This window comes from Pistacia vera, unplaced genomic scaffold (assembly GCF_008641045.1).
Source record: "Pistacia vera cultivar Batoury unplaced genomic scaffold, PisVer_v2 Contig1222, whole genome shotgun sequence".
Classification (NCBI taxonomy): Eukaryota; Viridiplantae; Streptophyta; class Magnoliopsida; order Sapindales; family Anacardiaceae; genus Pistacia; species Pistacia vera.
The window spans coordinates 4,471-24,736 of NW_022195274.1; the positions used below are offsets into that span (position 1 = coordinate 4,471).

The 20,266-nt window shown below is 35.1% G+C and overlaps 4 protein-coding genes across 4 annotated transcripts; 3 read left to right on the plus strand and 1 right to left on the minus strand.

The window, feature by feature from the left end:
• The first annotated feature begins 3,575 nt into the window (after positions 1-3,575).
• Positions 3,576-4,382, plus strand: LOC116115594. The gene is made up of 2 exons (XM_031401729.1): positions 3,576-4,193; positions 4,287-4,382. Exons 1-2 carry the CDS (start codon positions 3,576-3,578, stop codon positions 4,380-4,382), a joined length of 714 nt encoding a protein of 237 aa, XP_031257589.1.
• Positions 4,383-10,754: 6,372 nt separating this feature from the next.
• On the plus strand, positions 10,755-12,200 carry LOC116115601. The gene is made up of 3 exons (XM_031401737.1): positions 10,755-11,372; positions 11,466-11,514; positions 12,022-12,200. Exons 1-3 carry the CDS (start codon positions 10,755-10,757, stop codon positions 12,198-12,200), a joined length of 846 nt encoding a protein of 281 aa, XP_031257597.1.
• A 2,081-nt stretch (positions 12,201-14,281) lies between these two features.
• LOC116115620 (60S ribosomal protein L23a) lies at positions 14,282-16,314 on the plus strand. The gene is made up of 4 exons (XM_031401756.1): positions 14,282-14,355; positions 14,612-14,656; positions 15,320-15,683; positions 16,085-16,314. The coding sequence occupies exons 2-4, from the start codon at positions 14,641-14,643 to the stop codon at positions 16,167-16,169; spliced, it is 465 nt and encodes a 154-aa protein (XP_031257616.1). The 5' UTR covers positions 14,282-14,355; positions 14,612-14,640; the 3' UTR covers positions 16,170-16,314.
• Positions 16,315-17,270: 956 nt separating this feature from the next.
• On the minus strand, positions 17,271-20,261 carry LOC116115554 (psbP-like protein 1, chloroplastic). Its single transcript, XM_031401694.1, has 8 exons — positions 20,138-20,261; positions 19,925-20,027; positions 18,763-18,843; positions 18,483-18,565; positions 18,267-18,389; positions 18,043-18,114; positions 17,655-17,751; positions 17,271-17,403 (listed from the first exon to the last, which is right to left on the minus strand). The coding sequence occupies exons 1-8, from the start codon at positions 20,207-20,209 to the stop codon at positions 17,300-17,302; spliced, it is 735 nt and encodes a 244-aa protein (XP_031257554.1). The 5' UTR covers positions 20,210-20,261; the 3' UTR covers positions 17,271-17,299.
• Between the last annotated feature and the right edge of the window lie 5 nt (positions 20,262-20,266).

The window sequence follows — 20,266 nt, forward strand, 5'->3', positions numbered from 1 at the left end:
TTTGTAGAAAAAGTAATGTGAATACATTTATATTTATATTTCATAACATTTAAAGTAAGTTGGTTTGACTTTTGATAATCTACCTTTACAAAGTAATGGAGTTTGTAATTTTGAATTTATAATTTGTAATTTTATTTTTGTTAAAAAGTGCCAGGTGGGGGCGTATTTGTAAGTTTTTAAAGGTTTTTTTGCCATTTTAAAAACTTTTGGGGGGTCATGTAATTTTACAGGGTACCCAGAACTGGAACCGGAACCGTTGTTACAGGTTCTGGTTCTGGGTACCTAGGAACCGGAACCGTCGGTTCCGGTTCTGGTTCCAAATTTCAAGGAACCGTCGGTTCTGGTTCCGGTTCTGGTTCCTTCAAAAAGTGTAGGGTACCCGGAACCGAACACCCCTAACTGATGCAGTATTGAGAGTTACCGGGTCTGAGGCATTCTGCTTTATATATTTATGTCTGTTGCTAGGGTCTGAAGCTGCTGAAGTTATCAATGGAATGCCAGACAGTTTTAACAAGTTTTTACTTTGGCAATGTGGTGGATAAATGAAGTGCTTTTGCAGATGGTGCAGGTTTTTTTTTCTTATCACTTTTTTATTTTTTTTTATTTTTGTGTGTCTGTGTGTTTTCAACTGTACTCTTTGTTGGTCATCCTCTGTTGTTCTGGTTTTTATTCATTAAAATCTCGATGTTTTCTGAGTATTTGATATGCTCTGAACTTGTATAATATAGACAAATACCAAAAAATGCTGTTAATGAAATAATTTCATAAAAAATTTCAATAATATTGATACACATTGTTTACAAAAGACAATTATATTTCAACCATTTATTGTAGAATGTCATCAGTTGCAAAATCCATCATACAAAATTGTTTAATACTTCGACATCTACAATATCATAATCCGAACTTTGTAATTTAACTGATGTGATAATTGATTTATGATGAGTTAATTTGAAAAGTGTATTAACTATCTCAAACCAATTTCTACTGCTAAAGTATCACTTCCATGAAAATTTGATCCAATTGCTTCTTGTTCTTTCTAACCTTCTTCAAACTAACAATTCTGAAGTTTCTTTTTTTAACTAAATTTAAATGGAACTAACACCTCTTCCAGAAATAAAAGAAAAAAAAAAAAAAAAAAAGAGTAAACAGGGGAGACCATTTTCTAGGTGACCCTATTTAGTACAACCCTCTTATATTTTTCTAAAACGAAATATATAATTGACAGATCAAATTGTTAGCAGTATTCCACATTGTAATTGTCGTAATTTTCGACCTGAATAATAATCGAACCAGCCTCACGTTCCACCTAATGAACTAACCCCATAAGATTAAGTATCAATCAAAAAATTATCAATAAACATCAAAAAATAGAGAGAAAAACAATAAAATGAAAAGAGACAAAATCGATTATAGTGATTCGGCACTCAAAGCCTACATCTACTCTCTAAGACAGGGTAGTATATCATTCCAAATTGCAATATCCATGAATTTACAGAGCATTATTAACCTGTATATTAAGCCCAACAACAAGGAAGAATTACACTTGATAAGTTGATAAGCCCTAAATCAATCGACTTCCCCCTCTGCCTTTTGTTAAGCAAATGTGAGTTTTTATACCATGAAAAGGTCTTAGCATCAACTTTCACCTGGAATCAAGATTCCTTCCAACCGTAGGATGAAGATTGTGATTGATCTTTGAAACATGGTGTGACATTGTGAACAAAGAGAGGAACAAAATTTGTTTTGATTTAACTGAATGGATGCCATGAAGACAAGAACAAAAGTGGCCCTCTATTCTCTAAAACAATACCATGTCAATAAGCCTCCAACTTTGACTTTTCAAAGTTTATAAGTTAGAAATGTTTTCTGACTTAGCTACTGAACTGGCAAAGAAGTGCCACGCACATCACAGTAACATTATTTAATTTATTCAACTTCAAAACAATCTCGGTACAGAATATTAACTCCCATTATTTTTCTGCGGCCGAACGACTTGTTACTACCCAAACTTTGCCTCAACGACATGGTAGTACGCAAAAAGTTTGGAAATAACAAATATATACTTTTCATCCATATTTGTTAGTGAATTCCATCTATAATTATCCAAAAGACTAAAATGCCCTTTTCTTCTTCCTCCTCTTCTTTTCTTCCATTTTCTTCTCCCCAGCTTTACACACATCTCCTTTTCCAAGATTTCATCTCAAGAATCTCTAATTTCTGTTAACTTTTATATGTGATTCATATTATGTCTTTGATTAAGCGGTCAAATTTTGTTTATGAACTTAAACACAAACCTGGAGCATCTCCCCCCACCAAATCCCATTCTTTCTCTCTCTCTCTCTCTCTAAAATCTTTAATCAATCAATTCCCCTTCAAAATCACCAACTTCTTTTTTTTTTTTTTTTTTTTTAACACTTAGAACAGAGGAAAACATGTTGTCTCCATCTCCACTATTTTTTTTTTCTGTGCTCTACTTCTCTGCTTGCCCTTAGCCATTGGCTTCACTATCACTAGCCCCACCACCATCTCCTCTCAAAACTCTTCTAACCACACACGTCGAACCCCACCCATCATTCTGCCACAGCCACAGCCACCGCCACCACCACCTCTGCCGTCGCAATACCAAAAGATGATGAATTAAGATTTTAGATAGATTGATAGACAGTTTAAAGCATCAGATTCGGGTTTAAACAACCCGAAATTCTGCTCCAAGATAGTCGGTTTCAGATTCTCATTGAACAAAGCGAAAATGTAAATCTCAAAAATCTGATTAGGCATCAGAGGCGTCCCTTCACCATAGTTCACGTGCTTCACAAAGGTTCCCAATATACGACAGCGCGTTCTATAAATTTGAATCCGGTTGGTTCAAGTCACCCGCTGACGGCCAATCGGTCTCCTGCACTATAATATCCACATCACCATAACCGACCTTCTTCATTGCCGAGTAAAGTGTAAAAAAAAAAAAAAAAGATAGGTGATTTTGAAGGGAAATTGATTGATTAAGATATTAGAGAGAGAGAGAGAGAGAGAGAGAGAGAGAGAGAGATAGATGAATCTTGGAGGAGGAGGAGCATAAAACCGTGGAGAAGAAAGTGAAAGAAGAAAAAGGGCGTTTTAGTCTTTTCCATGATCATAGACGGAATTCACTAACAAATATGGACGAAAAGTAGACATTTGTCATTTCCAAACTTTTTGGGTACTAGATTGTCTTTTAGGCAAAGTTTGGGTATGAACATGTCGTTCGGCCTTTTTCTGCTTTATTTTCTCGCATGGTGCTTGAAGATTCTTTCATTAATGGTATGCTGCTTTTCAATTTCGCTCATTCCCACTACACTAAAGCTTAAATGATTCTAAACAAAAAGTAACAATAATTACAACCACAGGCATGCATAGGAAACCCAAAAGTGGCATGCGGCACCTTCATTTCTAATTAATCGCCAACGATTCATCTTCCTATGTAGTGGATCCTGGCCGACTTTACTTGCCTATATATATATTTAGCTTTACAATATACGAAATCCATATCAGTTTCCAATTCTATTCACCTTGTTCTGTACACTCCAAAATTAGCCATGGTAGATACCAAAGTGAAGTTGAAGCTTCTTGTTGACACACAAGCTAAAAAAGTCCTATTTGCTGAAGCGGGGAAAGATTTTGCAGACTTTCTCTTTTATCTACTTTCTTTGCCTGTTGGCACTGTCGTTAGGGTTATAGAAAAGAAAAGCATGGCGGGCTGCCTAGGTAACCTTTACGACAGCATTGAAAATCTTTCTGAAACATATATTCAACCAAACCAAAACAAGAGCTCTCTTCTAAATCCCAAGTCTCCAATTTATGCTACCGAAATACCCGTCTTGTTCTCTGATCATAAATTGAATAGCCGAAAGGTTTACATGTGTCCACACAGTCATTTGAACGTGGCTGAAATTCCAGACTTGGTATGTCCACAGTGCAAGGAGAAAATGACCACTGAGGTTCCTTATGTAAATGCTAGTAGTAATTCTGAGGCAACAAACACCACGACCGTGGCTGAGGGAGGGTTTGTTAAAGGGGTGGTGACTTACATGGTAATGGATAACTTGGAGTTGCAGCCAATGTCTACTATATCAAGCATTACTTTGCTTAACAGATTTAATGTTAAGGATGTGGGTTCACTTGAAGAGAAGGTTGTTGATTTTGGTGTTGAAGAGGTATGTCGAACACCTAGTTTTTCTGTAATTGATTATTGAAAGTATTTAGTATAATTCATGAATTTAATTCTTATACATATTCTTTTTTGCTAGGGTCTGAAGCTGCTGAAGGCATCTTTGGAATGCAAGACTGTTTTAACCAGTATTTTCCTTGGAAATATTGCGCCACAAAATAGAAGCTGTGCCTAGTGAGGCCTTCTTGTTTGATGGGAAGTTGAAAGCTAGTGTAATTTTGAGAATTACTTTGTTTTCAGAATTATTTTGGGGCCTTGTTTTTACAGGCAGAAATGTTTTGTGCTGCTCTTCTTTTGAGCATATTCTATTTTGCTGTGTTTTGAAGTAATGTTTCGGATATTAATAAATAAGATATAGTATGTTTAAGTTGGCATAAATACCAATCCAAAGTTAATTCAAGGAAAGGGAGAGTCCAACCATATATATACACTATACTAAAGATAGTTGTGGAGTTGTGGTGGCTGAGGTAAGTCCTCTGTTTACATTATTCAATTAGTTAATTTTTATATACATGTCAATAGTTCTAAATTCTAATGACTGATGCAGTATTGAGAGTTACCGGGCCGAGGCATTCTGCTTTATTTTTTATGTCTGTTGCAGGTCTGAAGCTGCTGAAGTTATCAATGGAATGCCAGACAGTTTTAACAGTTTTTTACTTTGGCAATGTGGTGGATAAATGAAGTACTTTTGCAGATGGTGCAGGTTTTTTTTTTTATCCTCTTATTTTTTTATTTTTTTTATTTTTTTTTGTGTGTGTTGTTTTCAACTGTACTCTTTGTTGGTCTCCTCTGTTGTTCTGGTTTTTATTCATTAAAACTCGATGTTTTCTGAGTATTTGATATCCTCTGAACTTGAATATAGAAAAATACCAATGCTGTTAATGATATTATTTCATAAAAAATTTCTAATATTGATACCATTGTACAAAAGACAATTATATTTCAACCATTTATGTAGAAGTCATCAGTTGCAAAATCCATCATACAAAATTGTTTAATACTACGCATCTCAATATCAATCCGAACTTTTGAATTTAACTGATGTGATAGATTTATGATGAGTTATTTGAAAAGTGTATTAACTATCTCAAACCAATTTCTACTGCTAAAGTAGCACTTCCATGAAAATTTGATCCAATTGCTTCTTGTTCTTTCTAACCTTCTTCAAACTAAACATTCTGAAGTTTCTTTTTTAACTAAATTAAATGGAACTAACACCGCTTCCACAAAAAAAAAAAAAGAGTAAACAGGGGGGACCATTTTCTAGGTGACCCTATTTAGTACAACCCTCTTATATTTTTCAAAAGGAAATATATAATTGACAGATCAATGTTACAGTATTCCCATTGTAATTGTTGTGCTTTTCAACCCGATAATAATCGAACCAGGCTCATGTTCCACCTAATGAACTAACCCCATAAGATTAAGTATCAATCAACCACAAAAATCAATAAACATCAAGAAATAGAGAGAAAAAAAATAAAATGAAGGAGACAAAATCGATTATAGTGATTCGGCACTCAAAGTCTACATCCACTCTCTAAGGCAAGATAGTATATCATTCCACTAGCATATCCATAATTTCAAGCATTATTAACCTCTATATTAAACCCACAACAAGGAAGATACACTTGATAAGCTGAAAAGCCTAAATCAATCGACTTTCTCTCTACCTTTGTTAAGCAAAGGTGAGCTTTTATTAATCAAAGGTCTCAACATCAGCTTCACCTGGAATCAAGATTCCTTCAAACTGTAGATGAAGATGAGATTGATCTTTGAAACATGGTGTGACATTGCGAACAAGAGAGGAACAAAATTTGTTTTGATTTACCTGAATGAATGCCATGAAAAGAACAAAAGTGGCCCTCTATTCTCTAAAACGACGCCACGTCAATAAGCCTTCAACTTTGACTTTTCAATAATCAATTTATAAGTTAGAAATGTTTTCTGACTCGGCTAATGAATTGGCAAAGAAAGGCCACACACATCACAGTAACATTTTTTAATTTATTCAACTTCAAACAATCTCTGTAGATTCACATCCCCCTCACGGACATTTCACATGTAATACATATATATAAATGAAGTAATAAACCACATGTGAAATAAGAGCACTTTCTTTTATTGATAAGATAAAATGTATATACAAACTATATACATTCACATATATATGCAAAACATAATGCCTCGGAACCGATGACACGATTGGTTCCTAGGGCATACACTAACAGGCAGATTGCAAAGCATACAAGGTATTGAGTTTACCCCAAAGTTAAATAGGTGATTCAAATCTGTCTACCTTCCTGAGAACGCTGTTGGACAGGTTCATGATTATCAAGTTGTATGCCTCCTCATTGATCTCCTCTTTCTTCTTCAGCTTCTCCTCTGGCCACTTCGTGGAGTCCTCTTCTAGTGCGATGGCAACCTTGGTGTGAGAGAGCAGTGCTTTCAATTTTTCTTCCAACTCCCGAAGTCAATCTTCCCATCATATTGGGAGATTTCAATTCGGGTGGTGGTATTTTTCATGGTGAAGTGTTTGGTAAGGTTTGTGCGAAAGAAACGTCAAGAACTACACTCTGTTGTTGAATCTTCAAGAAACGGGAATACCCTAGGTTTACACTGCTAGTGAGATCTGTGCTAATTCGTTCTGAATAACACTCCTCTAGTCTCCAATTTGATTTCTAAACCCTAAAATTGAGAAAGCCCCAATTTAATCGGCAATCCAAAAAAACCCTAGAAATCTCATATTGGAATTTAACCCGATAACTCCCTAATTTCTTGTAACCTAACGCTCTGATACCACTTTATAACCACACGCACACAGGAATCAACCAAACAAAGATCACAATTAAGAATCACAACCAACACGCACAAGAACAACCAGAATTTTACCGTGGTTCACTTGCTCTATTTCGAGCAAGCTACGTCCACGTTGAGCTCGGGAAACACACAAGCTCGCTGCACTAAATCACTGTCAAGATTACAGATTACACACAATACCACAAAACCCTTAAACCCCTTCTTCAACCTGTAACTAACACTAGAGATTATACCCTTTCAATCCCTACTGACTGCGTATACAAATACACCCTGAATGACCTAACCTAGTCACTCAATCACCAAGTTACAAGATTCACACAACCCAAATTGAAACCCTAACAGACTCAATATTGTGTCAACGAAGAAGAGAGAGTTTCACACAAAAGTTACTGTGTACAAAATGCCAAAATAGATCTGTTTTATATGGTTGACTGTAGGGTTTAATTCCAGCTGTTAGATCTTCTCTTCGTCAACGCTCAGGATTGTTTTCTCAGTTCAGATCAAAACGATGTCGTCCCATTTAAGTTCTAATACGACAGTGTTTCAAGCCATCATCCAACATGTACTATTCCAACGGTCCAACCATGGCTCAATCCGGTTTGTTTACAAATACCGGTTTTCAGAGGATATCGGACCGGAGATGCCACTGGCTCTCGGTTGAACCGGTTTGATCGGACGGTCTGGTCCAGTTTTCAGAACACTAATCTGTACAAAAGACACGAAACCCTTCGGGGTTATCCTGCAATTGTTTCACAAGGTAAAATATGTGCACTATGATTTATACATATGCAAAACTTATATAACAGTCGTTCTTCCCCACACTTATAATCAAATTCTTTGTATAATAAATTAATAATAAGTAGGACTATGAATCAATTTAGTTAGCATAAGGTTGGTCTGTTCCGAGCTATATATGTCTCAAGAAATAAATTTAATTCATAATTATAAACTGTTTCGATTAAGTTGCTTCGCCCATTCCCATTATCAGTTCCTTGAATGCCTAAATATAGATAATGGGGAATCAAAATTAGCGTGCAACAAATATCCACCCCATTCTGAATATCAACCGTTCCTCTTCCCATATATGTAATAAATAAATATATATATGGCTTTTCTATGTGACGTTCTCTCTGAAAACAAGCATAGCAAACCCCCAGTCCAAAGTAAAGTTGAAGCTTTTTATTGACAAAAAGACTGAGAAAGTTGTTTTTGCTGAAGCTGGCAAAAACTCTGTAGATTTTCTCATGCACTTTGTCTCTTTACCTCTTGCCACTATTGTTAGGCTCTTAAAAAAGGAAGGCATGATTAGTTCCGTAGGAAACCTCTATGAGAGCATTCAAAATCTTGCTGATTCCTACTTGCTGCCAAACCAAGTCAAGAACTCACTGCTACATCCCACAGCTCTTTTATGTGCTACTGACATGCCTCTTGTGCTGTCTGGTACGCAGAACCGAACGCCATACGTTTGTCCTGACCGTCATCCGTATGTGGGTGATGTTCCGAATTCGCTTTGTCCTCTTCCTTACTGTAAGAAGAAGATGACCACTACGTTTAATTATGTTCCTCCACCGCCAGCAAACACAGGGATACCTGTTGAGGGAGGATTTGTAAAGTGCTTATTGACTTTCATTGTAATGGATAATTTGGAGTTTATGCCTATGTCTACTAACCAATTATTTGATTTGCTTAACAAATGCAATGTTAAGGAATTTGGTGCACTTGAGGAGATAGTTGTGGAGTTGGGGGTGGATGAGGTAAGTCCTTCTGTTTACATTATTCAATTAGTTAATTTTTATATACATGTCAATAGTTCTAAATTCTAATGACTGATGCAGTATTGAGAGTTACCGAGGCCGAGGCATTCTGCTTTATATATTTATGTCTGTTGCTAGGGTCTGAAGCTGCTGAAGTTATCAATGGAATGCCAGACAGTTTTAACAAGTTTTTTACTTTGGCAATGTGGTGGATAAATGAAGTACTTTTGCAGATGGTGCAGGGTTTTTTTTTTTTATCCTCTTATTTTTTTATTTTTTTTATTTTTTTTTGTGTGTGTGTGTTTTCAACTGTACTCTTTGTTGGTCTTCCTCTGTTGTTCTGGTTTTTATTCATTAAAACTCGATGTTTTCTGAGTATTTGATATCCTCTGAACTTGTATAATATAGAAAAATACCAAAAAATGCTGTTAATGAAATATTTTCATAAAAAATTTCAATAATATTGATACACATTGTTTACAAAAGACAATTATATTTCAACCATTTATTGTAGAATGTCATCAGTTGCAAAATCCATCATACAAAATTGTTTAATACTACGGCATCTACAATATCATAATCCGAACTTTGTAATTTAACTGATGTGATAATTGATTTATGATGAGTTAATTTGAAAAGTGTATTAACTATCTCAAACCAATTTCTACTGCTAAAGTAGCACTTCCATGAAAATTTGATCCAATTGCTTCTTGTTCTTTCTAACCTTCTTCAAACTAACAATTCTGAAGTTTCTTTTTTTAACTAAATTTAAATGGAACTAACACCGCTTCCACAAAAAAAAAAAAAAGAGTAAACAGGGGAGACCATTTTCTAGGTGACCCTATTTAGTACAACCCTCTTATATTTTTCTAAAAGGAAATATATAATTGACAGATCAAATTGTTAGCAGTATTCCACATTGTAATTGTTGTGCTTTTCAACCCGAATAATAATCGAACCAGGCTCATGTTCCACCTAATGAACTAACCCCATAAGATTAAGTATCAATCAACCACAAAATTATCAATAAACATCAAGAAATAGAGAGAAAAACAATAAAATGAAAGGAGACAAAATCGATTATAGTGATTCGGCACTCAAAGTCTACATCCACTCTCTAAGGCAAGATAGTATATCATTCCAACTAGCAATATCCATAAATTTACAAAGCATTATTAACCTCTATATTAAACCCATCAACAAGGAAGAACTACACTTGATAAGCTGATAAAGCCTAAATCAATCGACTTTCTCTCTACCCTTTGTTAAGCAAAGGTGAGCTTTTATATAATCAAAAGGTCTCAACATCAGCTTCTACCTGGAATCAAGATTCCTTCAAACTGTAAGATGAAGAATGAGATTGATCTTTGAAACATGGTGTGACATTGCGAACAAAGAGAGGAACAAAATTTGTTTTGATTTACCTGAATGAATGCCATGAAGATAAGAACAAAAGTGGCCCTCTATTCTCTAAAACGACGCCACGTCAATAAGCCTTCAACTTTGACTTTTCAATAAATCAAATTTATAAGTTAGAAATGTTTTCTGACTCGGCTAATGAATTGGCAAAGAAATGCCACACACATCACAGTAACATTTTTTAATTTATTCAACTTCAAAACAATCTCTGTATATTAACTCCCATCATTTTTCTGCTTTATTTTCTCGCATGGTGCTTGAAGATTCTTTCATTAATGGTATGCTGCTTTTGAATTTTCGCTCATTCCCACTACCCTAAAGCTTAAATGATTCTAAACAAAAAGTAACAATAATTACAACCACGGGCATGCATAGGAAACCCAAAAGCGGCGTGCGGCACCTTCATTTCTAATTAATCGCCAACGATTCATCTTCCTGTGTAGTGGATCCTGGCCGACTTTACTTGCCTATATATATATTTAGCTTTACAATATACGAAATCCATATCAGTTTCCAATTCTATTCACCTTGTTCTGTACACTCCAAAATTAGCCATGGCAGATACCAAAGTGAAGTTGAAGCTTCTTGTTGACACACAAGCTAAAAAAGTCCTATTTGCTGAAGCGGGGAAAGATTTTGCGGACTTTCTCTTTTATCTACTTTCTTTGCCTGTTGGCACTTTCGTTAGGGTTATAGAAAAGAAAAGCATGGCGGGCTGCCTAGGTAACCTTTACGACAGCATTGAAAATCTTTCCGAAACATATATTCAACCAAACCAAAACAAGAGCTCTCTTCTAAATCCCAAGTCTCCAATTTATGCTACCGAAATACCCGTCTTGGTCTCTGATCATGAATTGAATAGCTCAAAGGTTTACATGTGTCCACACAATCATTTGAACGTGGCTGAAATTCCAGACTTGGTATGTCCACAGTGCAAGGAGAAAATGACCACTGAGGTTCCTTATGTAAATGCTAGTAGTAATTCTGAGGCAACAAACACCACGACCGTGGCTGAGGGAGGGTTTGTTAAAGGGGTGGTGACTTACATGGTAATGGATAACTTGGAGTTGCAGCCAATGTCTACTATATCAAGCATTACTTTGCTTAACAGATTTAATGTTAAGGATGTGGGTTCACTTGAAGAGAAGGTTGTTGATTTTGGTGTTGAAGAGGTATGTCAAACACCTAGTTTTTCTGTAATTGATTATTGAAAATATTTAGTATAATTCATGAATTTAATTCTTATACATATTCTTTTTTGCTAGGGTCTGAAGCTGCTGAAGGCATCTTTGGAATGCAAGACTGTTTTAACCAGTATTTTCCTTGGAAATATTGCGCCACAAAAAAGAAGATGTGCCTAGTGAGGCCTTCTTGTTTGATGGGAAGTTGAAAGCTAGTGTAATTTTGAGAACTACTTTGTTTTCAGAATTATTTTGGGGCCTTGTTTTTACAGGCAGAAATGTTTTGTGCTGCTCTTCTTTTGAGCATATTCTATTTTGCTGTTTTTTGAAGTAATGTTTCGGATATTAATAAATAAGATATAGTATTTTTAAGTTGGCATAAATACCAATCCAAAGTTAATTAAAGGAAAGAGAGAGTCCAATCACATATATACACTATATCTATCCATTAACTTGGTGACATGAGACAAATTCAACTTCATGAAAGGTAAATAATACCCGAGCCTGGAAAACATGAATGAAGCTTTACGTAACCTATGCCTGAGCCTTGAGAACGTGAACGGAGCGAACTTGCAACCCGGTTGAAACAAACTTGAGCTCTTGAAATTCCAACTTGACCTTTTGAAATCCCGTGAAGCAGCCGCCTTGGTGAGTTATATGGCGAGGGATGATTTGTCAGTGACACCAGCGTCAAAGATATGTGGCATTGATTTCCTACAGCAGAATGTTAGGGATACTAGTGCCCTGGAAGAAAGAGTTTTTGAATTTGGCACTGACGAGGGAAGGAGTTCATCTCTGGCTTCTTTATATTGTTTTTGAATTATGTTTAGTTTTGGGAAACAATGGTTTAAACTGTTTAATTCCAAAGTGTAAACTATAACTTGATTTGGGTCGGAACGTTTGATTTAGGTTAAGCCATAATGGTTTGTTTTCTGTACATTTCAGGTTCTGGAGCCGTTGAGCACTTCATTAATACCGGATGCAGCTCTCACTTCTGTTTTCCTCCATATTTTTTCTAATTTTCGCTCATTCCCACTACCCAATAACTTAACCTTAAATATACTGAACTAAAACAATAAAAAGTGTTACACCTGTGCCTTAAGAAGATCATAAGCAACAAATAATCAATTATCAAGGATTGAGGTTGACTGCTTTTTGATATTCAATTGGAGAAGCCCCGTTTATTTTTTTTTTTTTTTTTTTTTACGGTTGCGGAGTTATCGGTTTGAACAAAGATTGACTCACATGTATGCAATTGCAATCTAAGAAGCACATCTATTCGTAGACTCCCTCTGTAAATGAGCTCTTATTTTGAGCTCTCTTGTTGTCCCCTTGCTACCGTTATGTTAATTGGAAATTCTTGTACATAAATCTTTATAACATTACTCATTTACTGATGCATTATATATTGGATTAAGTTTTCGTTTGTTCATCAGATTGAGTAAGTTTTGGTGTGAGATTGCTACTGATATCGAAATTGCTGTTATAGCTAATATGAAGATCAGAATGAAAAGGTGCAGTAAGAAAGATTAACTGAAGATTGTCAAGATTAATCAGAAAATTAAATCAAAAGACAGGAAAGATGTTTAGTTTACAGGAAGATATTGAGCTAAAGATTAGAAAGGTGAAGTCAGGAAAGATGTTTAGTTTAAGGGGAGATATTAGACAAAGTTAATATGTGACTGCTGGTGTGTGTGTAAGATTGTAGAGTTAGTTTGGGTTAATTTGAACTCAAAACTATTGTAAAAATGGTGCGTTTAGACTCTAACTAACATACAAAAAACAGTCCCAATATTAGCAAAAGAGGGAGGCACTAGAATTGGTTTAGGTAAATCAGAAAAGTAGTAGATGATCATTTGTGAGACTTGAAAAGTCATAATCATCTAGTGAGACTCGAAGAGACTTCTAGATATGTTAAGATCTTACTATCCAGTCACAAGCCAAATGATTGGCTTATGATTGTTACTAAAGATTGGGACAGAGGGAGGGGATCAAGGAGGGTCAATTAAGTATTAAAATATTTTGATAAGTTATATAAATTTGCCCATAAATGAAAAATAAATTACAAAAAAACTCCAATCTATCGAACAAGTTACAATTTTTTTTTTTTTTTTCGGTGTTTTGTGGTTGTCAAAACTCAAAACTAAACCTCTCTTTCTCTACTTCTCGGGCTGTCCTTTCTCTATTGCCCATATCTAATTCAATAACCTAGGTTTCAAAGTTTTTCCTAAATTTCTAATTCTTTATCCACATAAATACAGTTTTCTCTCACCTATCAAGTCGACAAGCTCCTTTTTTCTTTAATTTGTGCTTATTTTAATTTAAAATTATATTGTTCTTCTAACTTTGACCCTCTTACATTTTATTTTTAGTTATGTTCTTGACTAAACGTATGATGCATACACATAAACTATAAACTATATTAGTAAAGATTGGCTCACAACCCAATCTTACAAACTTTCTCTCACAATACGACGTGGTAGCTCATAATGGGAAGATGAGACTCACTGCAAGCTAATCAATTGCGAGCTAACATGTAGGAGTTATAAGAAAATGTTTGTGAGATTGAGTTGTAAGTTTAGTATTATCTAAACTTTATTATAATATTTTATTACTTAGGATCAAGGTAAAGGTGTTAGCAATATTTTAAAGACTAGGAACTAAAATTGTAAATTTATGGTAATGGCTTAGTTCTTAAATATGAATTCTGAAAAAAATTCTAAATATTATTTTGTCTTCAAAAATTGTTTTAAGGTTAATAATTTAAAAAAATAAATAAAAAAAGCTCTTATAGAACCAAAGCCCATGTCCATAACCATAAGTCAGCTGGGACTCAATCAAACATGTGAAAAGCCCGGCCCATAACGAAAGCAGGTTAAATTAGTAATTTTCGGAAGCATATATACAGGTTAATTTCATCGTCAAAAACCCTACTCTCTGAAGCCGCAGCAGCTCTTCTTCTTTCAATCTCTCAGTAAGTTTTTCCGTTGAACTTGAATTCAAAACGTTTTTGTTCTCTTTGAAAGCACTTTTACTTGTTTCCAAATGCATTATTTTCTACTATCAGTATCTCTTCTTGCTGTTTATTTTCCACTCATCTCAGAGATCTGCTTCTGTTTTAGGTCTCTTTCTTTTTTGTTCTTGTTCGTAATTTTTTGATTCAGTGTTTCTGAATTTCGTTTTGTCGGCTGACCTTTTTTATGTTTTGTTTGACTTTGTTGTTTTAACAGGGTAAGTAGTGCTTTACAGGAAGAGTGAAATGGCTCCTGCTAAAGGTAATTTTTTTTCATGAAATTTTTTTTTATCATGGTGTTCTTCATTAATTCATGTATAAGTAAGAGAAATAAATAAGAATGGTTTCCCTACTATGTTTGTTGTTTGTTTTTGTTGTATGTGTTAGTGTGTTATCTTCTGATTGATTTTACTTCCAAAACTTAGTTTTTGATAGAATAGGAACCTACATGGATGAGCTGTGCAAAAAAAGTTGCAAAATCGTTTGTAACAATATATGTTCCTAATTTTGTTGTTATGTCTATTTTCTCTGTGATTTGAATATTGCTTCTTGGATTTGAATTGCTAGATAGTTTGCACGGGTTATTTTTTGTTACAACATGAAACCTTTTTGCTAAGAAGTTAGAACATGAACTTTAGGAGAATGTCTATGAAATGATAGGATTTTAGCTTTCTTACTGTATAGATTTCTTGTGTTTCCAGACAAATATGGTTCATCAAATTTATTAGAGCTGTTACACTGAGTCTGGGAAATCCTTGAGTAAACTTTTTGTTATTTGTATTTGGTGTTCTTGGGTTTCAGTGTATGGTGCTTGTGACAGACCTGAAAACCTACTTCTGAATCTCTATTGTTTTTTTACCCTTTTTCCCAGAAATTTGCACAGTTAAATCCCTCTTTTTACTCATTGGTTGCTCTTCTCTTGCAGTTGACAGCACAAAAAAGAATGACCCAAAGTCTCAGGCCACGAAGGTTGCCAAGGCTGTGAAATCAGGGCCAACTTTTAAGAAGAAGGCTAAGAAGATCAGGACCACAGTCACATTCCATCGTCCAAAGACATTGAAGAAGGATAGGAACCCCAAGTATCCTCGCATTAGTGCCCCACCAAGGAACAAGTTGGACCACTACCAAATTCTGAAATATCCCCTAACCACTGAGTCAGCAATGAAGAAGATTGAGGACAACAATACCTTGGTTTTCATTGTTGACATTCGTGCTGACAAAAAGAAGATTAAGGATGCAGTGAAGAAGATGTATGACATCCAGACCAAGAAAGTTAATACCTTAATCAGGTAAATTTCTTTCACTGTATGTTCTAATTATTGAGGGAGTTTTGGAGGATACACCCTATAGTTAGCACATTAACACTTGATAGAATTGAATAGAACTACCTGTTGCCTTTTAGATGCTTGTTGAAGTCAATGTAGTTGATTTGAACCAATTACATGATATGTGTACTTTTTGATGAGATGACATGATAAAATAAGCCACATTCGAGTCAAGTTTTGTTGAGCAGTCTGAGAGATCATGGGATTGATGTTTTTTTATAAGTCTCCTGACTTCATTTTAGCATTGTATTTTTGCCATATCCTCTGCATACTGTTTCCAGCTTTCTAGTTTATCTTTAACTGGGCACTAGAACATTTGTACAATTCAATTGAATTCAAAATTATTTGTATTCTTTGTGATGCAGGCCTGATGGAACGAAGAAGGCATATGTTAGGCTGACCCCAGATTATGATGCCTTGGATGTGGCAAACAAGATTGGAATTATCTAAGTGATACAAATATGTACTGTTGACAGTTTTGTTAGGAGTGTTGCATTTTGTTAGGACTCCAATATCATTTTGGTTATCTTTAAATATGTGTTGGAATCTATCTTTTTTATTCAACTTTGCATGAGATGCCTGATTAAGATTTAAATGCGTAAATTCTCTACAATGCATTACGATTTGTGTTTTAACTTCTTTTCGAAGTAGTGTTGCAATTCTACATATTTTGAAACTTAGTTACTAAGATTGTTTCGGATGATCTGGTAGTTTAGATTCTTGATACTGTGATACCCTCGAATGGAATGAAAAGGTGAATGAAAATTGAAAGTGTCAAGGAATTTTTAAGAAGCTTCACCAATTGAGGATGCAGTAATTTTTAAGAAGTCTCACCAATTAAGGATGCTAGGGCCACCGTGGTTAGAAAAAAACTCGTTATAGAGCATTGACTGAAGTTTTCTTGATCACTGCTTGTTATTTTCCGTTTTCTCATGTATTAGATCGGTGCCTGGAAGTTAGGTGCCACAGTCAATTTGATTAATATTTTGAAAATTCTCTTTTCTCATTTAGATTCAAGTAACTTTATCTGCAGATGGAGGTAATTGATAAGCAAAGGGCAACTGGGTAGGCAGTAATAAAACTTATGTAAATATTAGGAATGTGGTCTTTTCATTACAACACGGGAGGAAAAACTCAGAATGGAAGCACAAAGAAAGTGAAAAAATTGGTGCCTGGAAGTTAGGTGCTACAGCTAACTTGATTAATGTTTTGAAAATTCTCTTTTCTCATTTAGGTTCAAAGAACTTCAGCAGCAAATGGAAGGTAATTGATAAGCAAATTGCAACTGGGTAAGCGGTAATACAATTTATGTAAAAATTGGGAATGTGGTATTTTCATTACAATACAGGAGGAAAAACTTAAAATGGAAGCACAAAGAAGGTGAGAAAATTGGTGCTTTGGTAGTGGAAGTCCTTGTATTATACAATGATTAGCACTCTTCAAGTAATGCTCCTTGGTGTGTTATGACGAGGGAACAAGGGCTATAAAATAAAACAATCAGGCCTCATAAGTCTGGAAAATGCACAATGGTGCTTGTAATTTCAGAGGTGAGTCTGATAAGCAAATTTAGAATAACCACATCAAACATTGAAAATTTTGAAGGATTCCACCACTGTTTGCAATCTATCTTTCATCTTGTCCCACCTTCTCTCGTTGGCCCCCGTCGTCAAAGTGTAGAACCTACCTGCCAACATGAGTGCCAGCCACAGTGAGTGGAGAAGTTCATGTGCATTAAGAAGACTTAATTTGAAGTTTCACACAGCCCCGTCAGTGTGTGTTGATCATGTGCGAGTTCAACAAGTTTAAAGGCTAATGCCACTCTGAAGTGGCAAAACACTGCTCTTCTTATGAATCTTAAATAACAATACTTAAAGCAATTTAGATAATGCATTTGCGAAAATAATAGTATTCTCGTTGTGGCTGTGAGTTTCATACCATTGCCAACAGATACTGCACCAAGTGCATGGCGGGTGTAGTTAGGAGCCTGAGCTACGAACTCAAATGTGTAATAAGCTTTTCCATCAACATCATTCTGTGGCATATAACACCAGCAAAAATTATTTGGCGTCGCTAAGAAACAAAGGGGAAAAACTAGATGACTTATTACTTACAATATCATATGCTCTGGAAGCTGTTAGGTTGTGGATAAATTATACACACAACACAATATTAATTGAGATCATTACATAGTAACTACGAGGTTTACTAGGCCAAAATGCATGGGGTTATATCATTTGTAATGGAAGGATATATTGTCAAATTGTTAAAGCTGATAATGCACTATATATCATGCTACGATCAAAGAAGTTATAGGACATCAAACCTGTGAAGCTGTAACTATCTTTGTTTTCTGGTTAGGAGGGGCCAAAAACTTTTTGATTAAAATTTGTGCAACCTGTGATCATTGAACAATGAGTGATAGCACCCTTATCAGCCGCACACATTCACAGAAATTACAGGACTCAACAAAGCATAAAAAGCAAGATAGAGCCCTGTTTTATTCTGTATGACTGTATCAAAGATGGTACTACACAATAGAAGACAAACCTCTTGGGGGGAACCAAAATCTCGAATATCCTGTTTGGCGGTTGGAATCATATTTACACTGACACTTTCCAGTGGTTCAATGACATCTTTGAATACCTTGTCTTGACCTTCAACAACTACTTCCTGTTCATGCCCAAGAAACAGGAAAAAGGAATGAGAAACCGGTCATCATACCTTTTTATATGTAGAATGAACTTGGAAACTAAAAATTCATACCTGCCATCCGAATGGATAGAGAAATGAGTATCCATCCTTCTTATCTGTGACTGATAGAAATCCCTTTTTACTTTCTGCAGCAACTGAGGCATATCAAGGGTGTCCTCTTAAGATATCAACCATCATTATTCAAGGAACCAACGCACTGCATAATTAGCAGGTGGCGTTGATTTCAACACTACTAGAGAACAAAATCACAACAAGATAAGGGAAATCTAAGTAGTTCAATAAAGAAACAAATGGCGATGTTCTCTACATGTTGAAATATAGTAATGCTTACATGATGCCGGAGTTTGGTTAACAAGAGAAACCCAAGGAGCAATGACTCCAACAGCAATCATTTGGCGTCTCCCACATTTATCTGCAAAAGATTGAAAATAAAGAATAAAAATTGATGATTATTAAGCATCTGCAGCTGGTATAGTTAGAGACTTGATCAACTAATGAAAAACAAGCGAAAGAAGACATAAAAATACCTATCGATAGGTGATTAAGTTAATAGATAAATAGATATAAAGAGTTCACAAGAGGTCCATAGAGACATTGACATGGAAAAAAGTCTCATCAAGAGAAACAAAAATGCATAGATCATGTATGCATAAAATTTAAACCCTTGGACAAACAAATACTTTCTCCCCTCAATATTACCAATATATTATACACTTGTCGTTTTATATCTCCAGAAACTGAATTTTATATCTATAATTAAATTCCATGATACTGATACTTGTCCACCTCTAAAGTCCTTGTAATGAAGACATCATATGCAAACAAATCAAACCATTGAGCTAATCTTTCCAACATTCCTGATACCAAGGCTTAAATATGACTACAATTATCAATTGTTTTGTCCCTCCTATTGGCAGTAAATATTTGTTTGTAAACTTAGACTAAAGTTGAAAAACAGTGACAATGGGAAACAATCCTTCTTGATATTTTCGTCTGTACAAAGTAATTTGAATTTTTCCTGAACTGTGAGATAAAGCATCCTATCTAGTCCAATTACAAGCTAAATATACAGAAATATATCATTAATCAAAATCTTACCATTATAGTCCATATTATTAAAGTTGAATGGACTATTCATCAAAACCAAGAGTTGTATCATCTTATATATAAAGTAGCTTATGGACCCTTCGAACAATTCTACGTGGCAGCTCACACATCTCACATTTCTCATCTCAGAATTGTTTTAAGCATCCAGCTTATTTTATTTTTCTTTTTAAGTTTCTTCTGTTTTGAGAAATACTACAATTCATACTAGCAAAACTCTTGAGTAAACTAAATTAAAACTGGGGAAAAGGGAAAAAAGGAAAAAGCCTCTAACTAGCTTCAGTCTTACTGAAACCAAAAACAAACGAAGCATAAACTAATTGTTATGTACATAAACAATGTGCATTGCATTTATATAAAACTATGAAACGAAATGCAGATAATCCCACCTTGAGAAATGGAAGAGGAAGCCAAAGATGCATGTTCAGCCCGAACAAGAAACGAAAAGCCTCTTCGAAAGACAGGCAAAACCCCATGCTTTTGCAGTCCAAACTGAAACATATTACAATACATATACAACACAACCCATTTCACACAAATGTACCTACACATTAACATAAAATGAAAAAAAAAAACAACTCAAAACTATAGATGATAAGAACCTGAGGGTGAGGGAGGGAATTGAGAAACATGGTGCGATGATGAAAAGAGGACGAATGTTGCAGAGACGCCATTTTAGTTGCTGCTTAATGAAACTCGAAAAAAGAGTTTGGGTATTGGATGTTGATTTT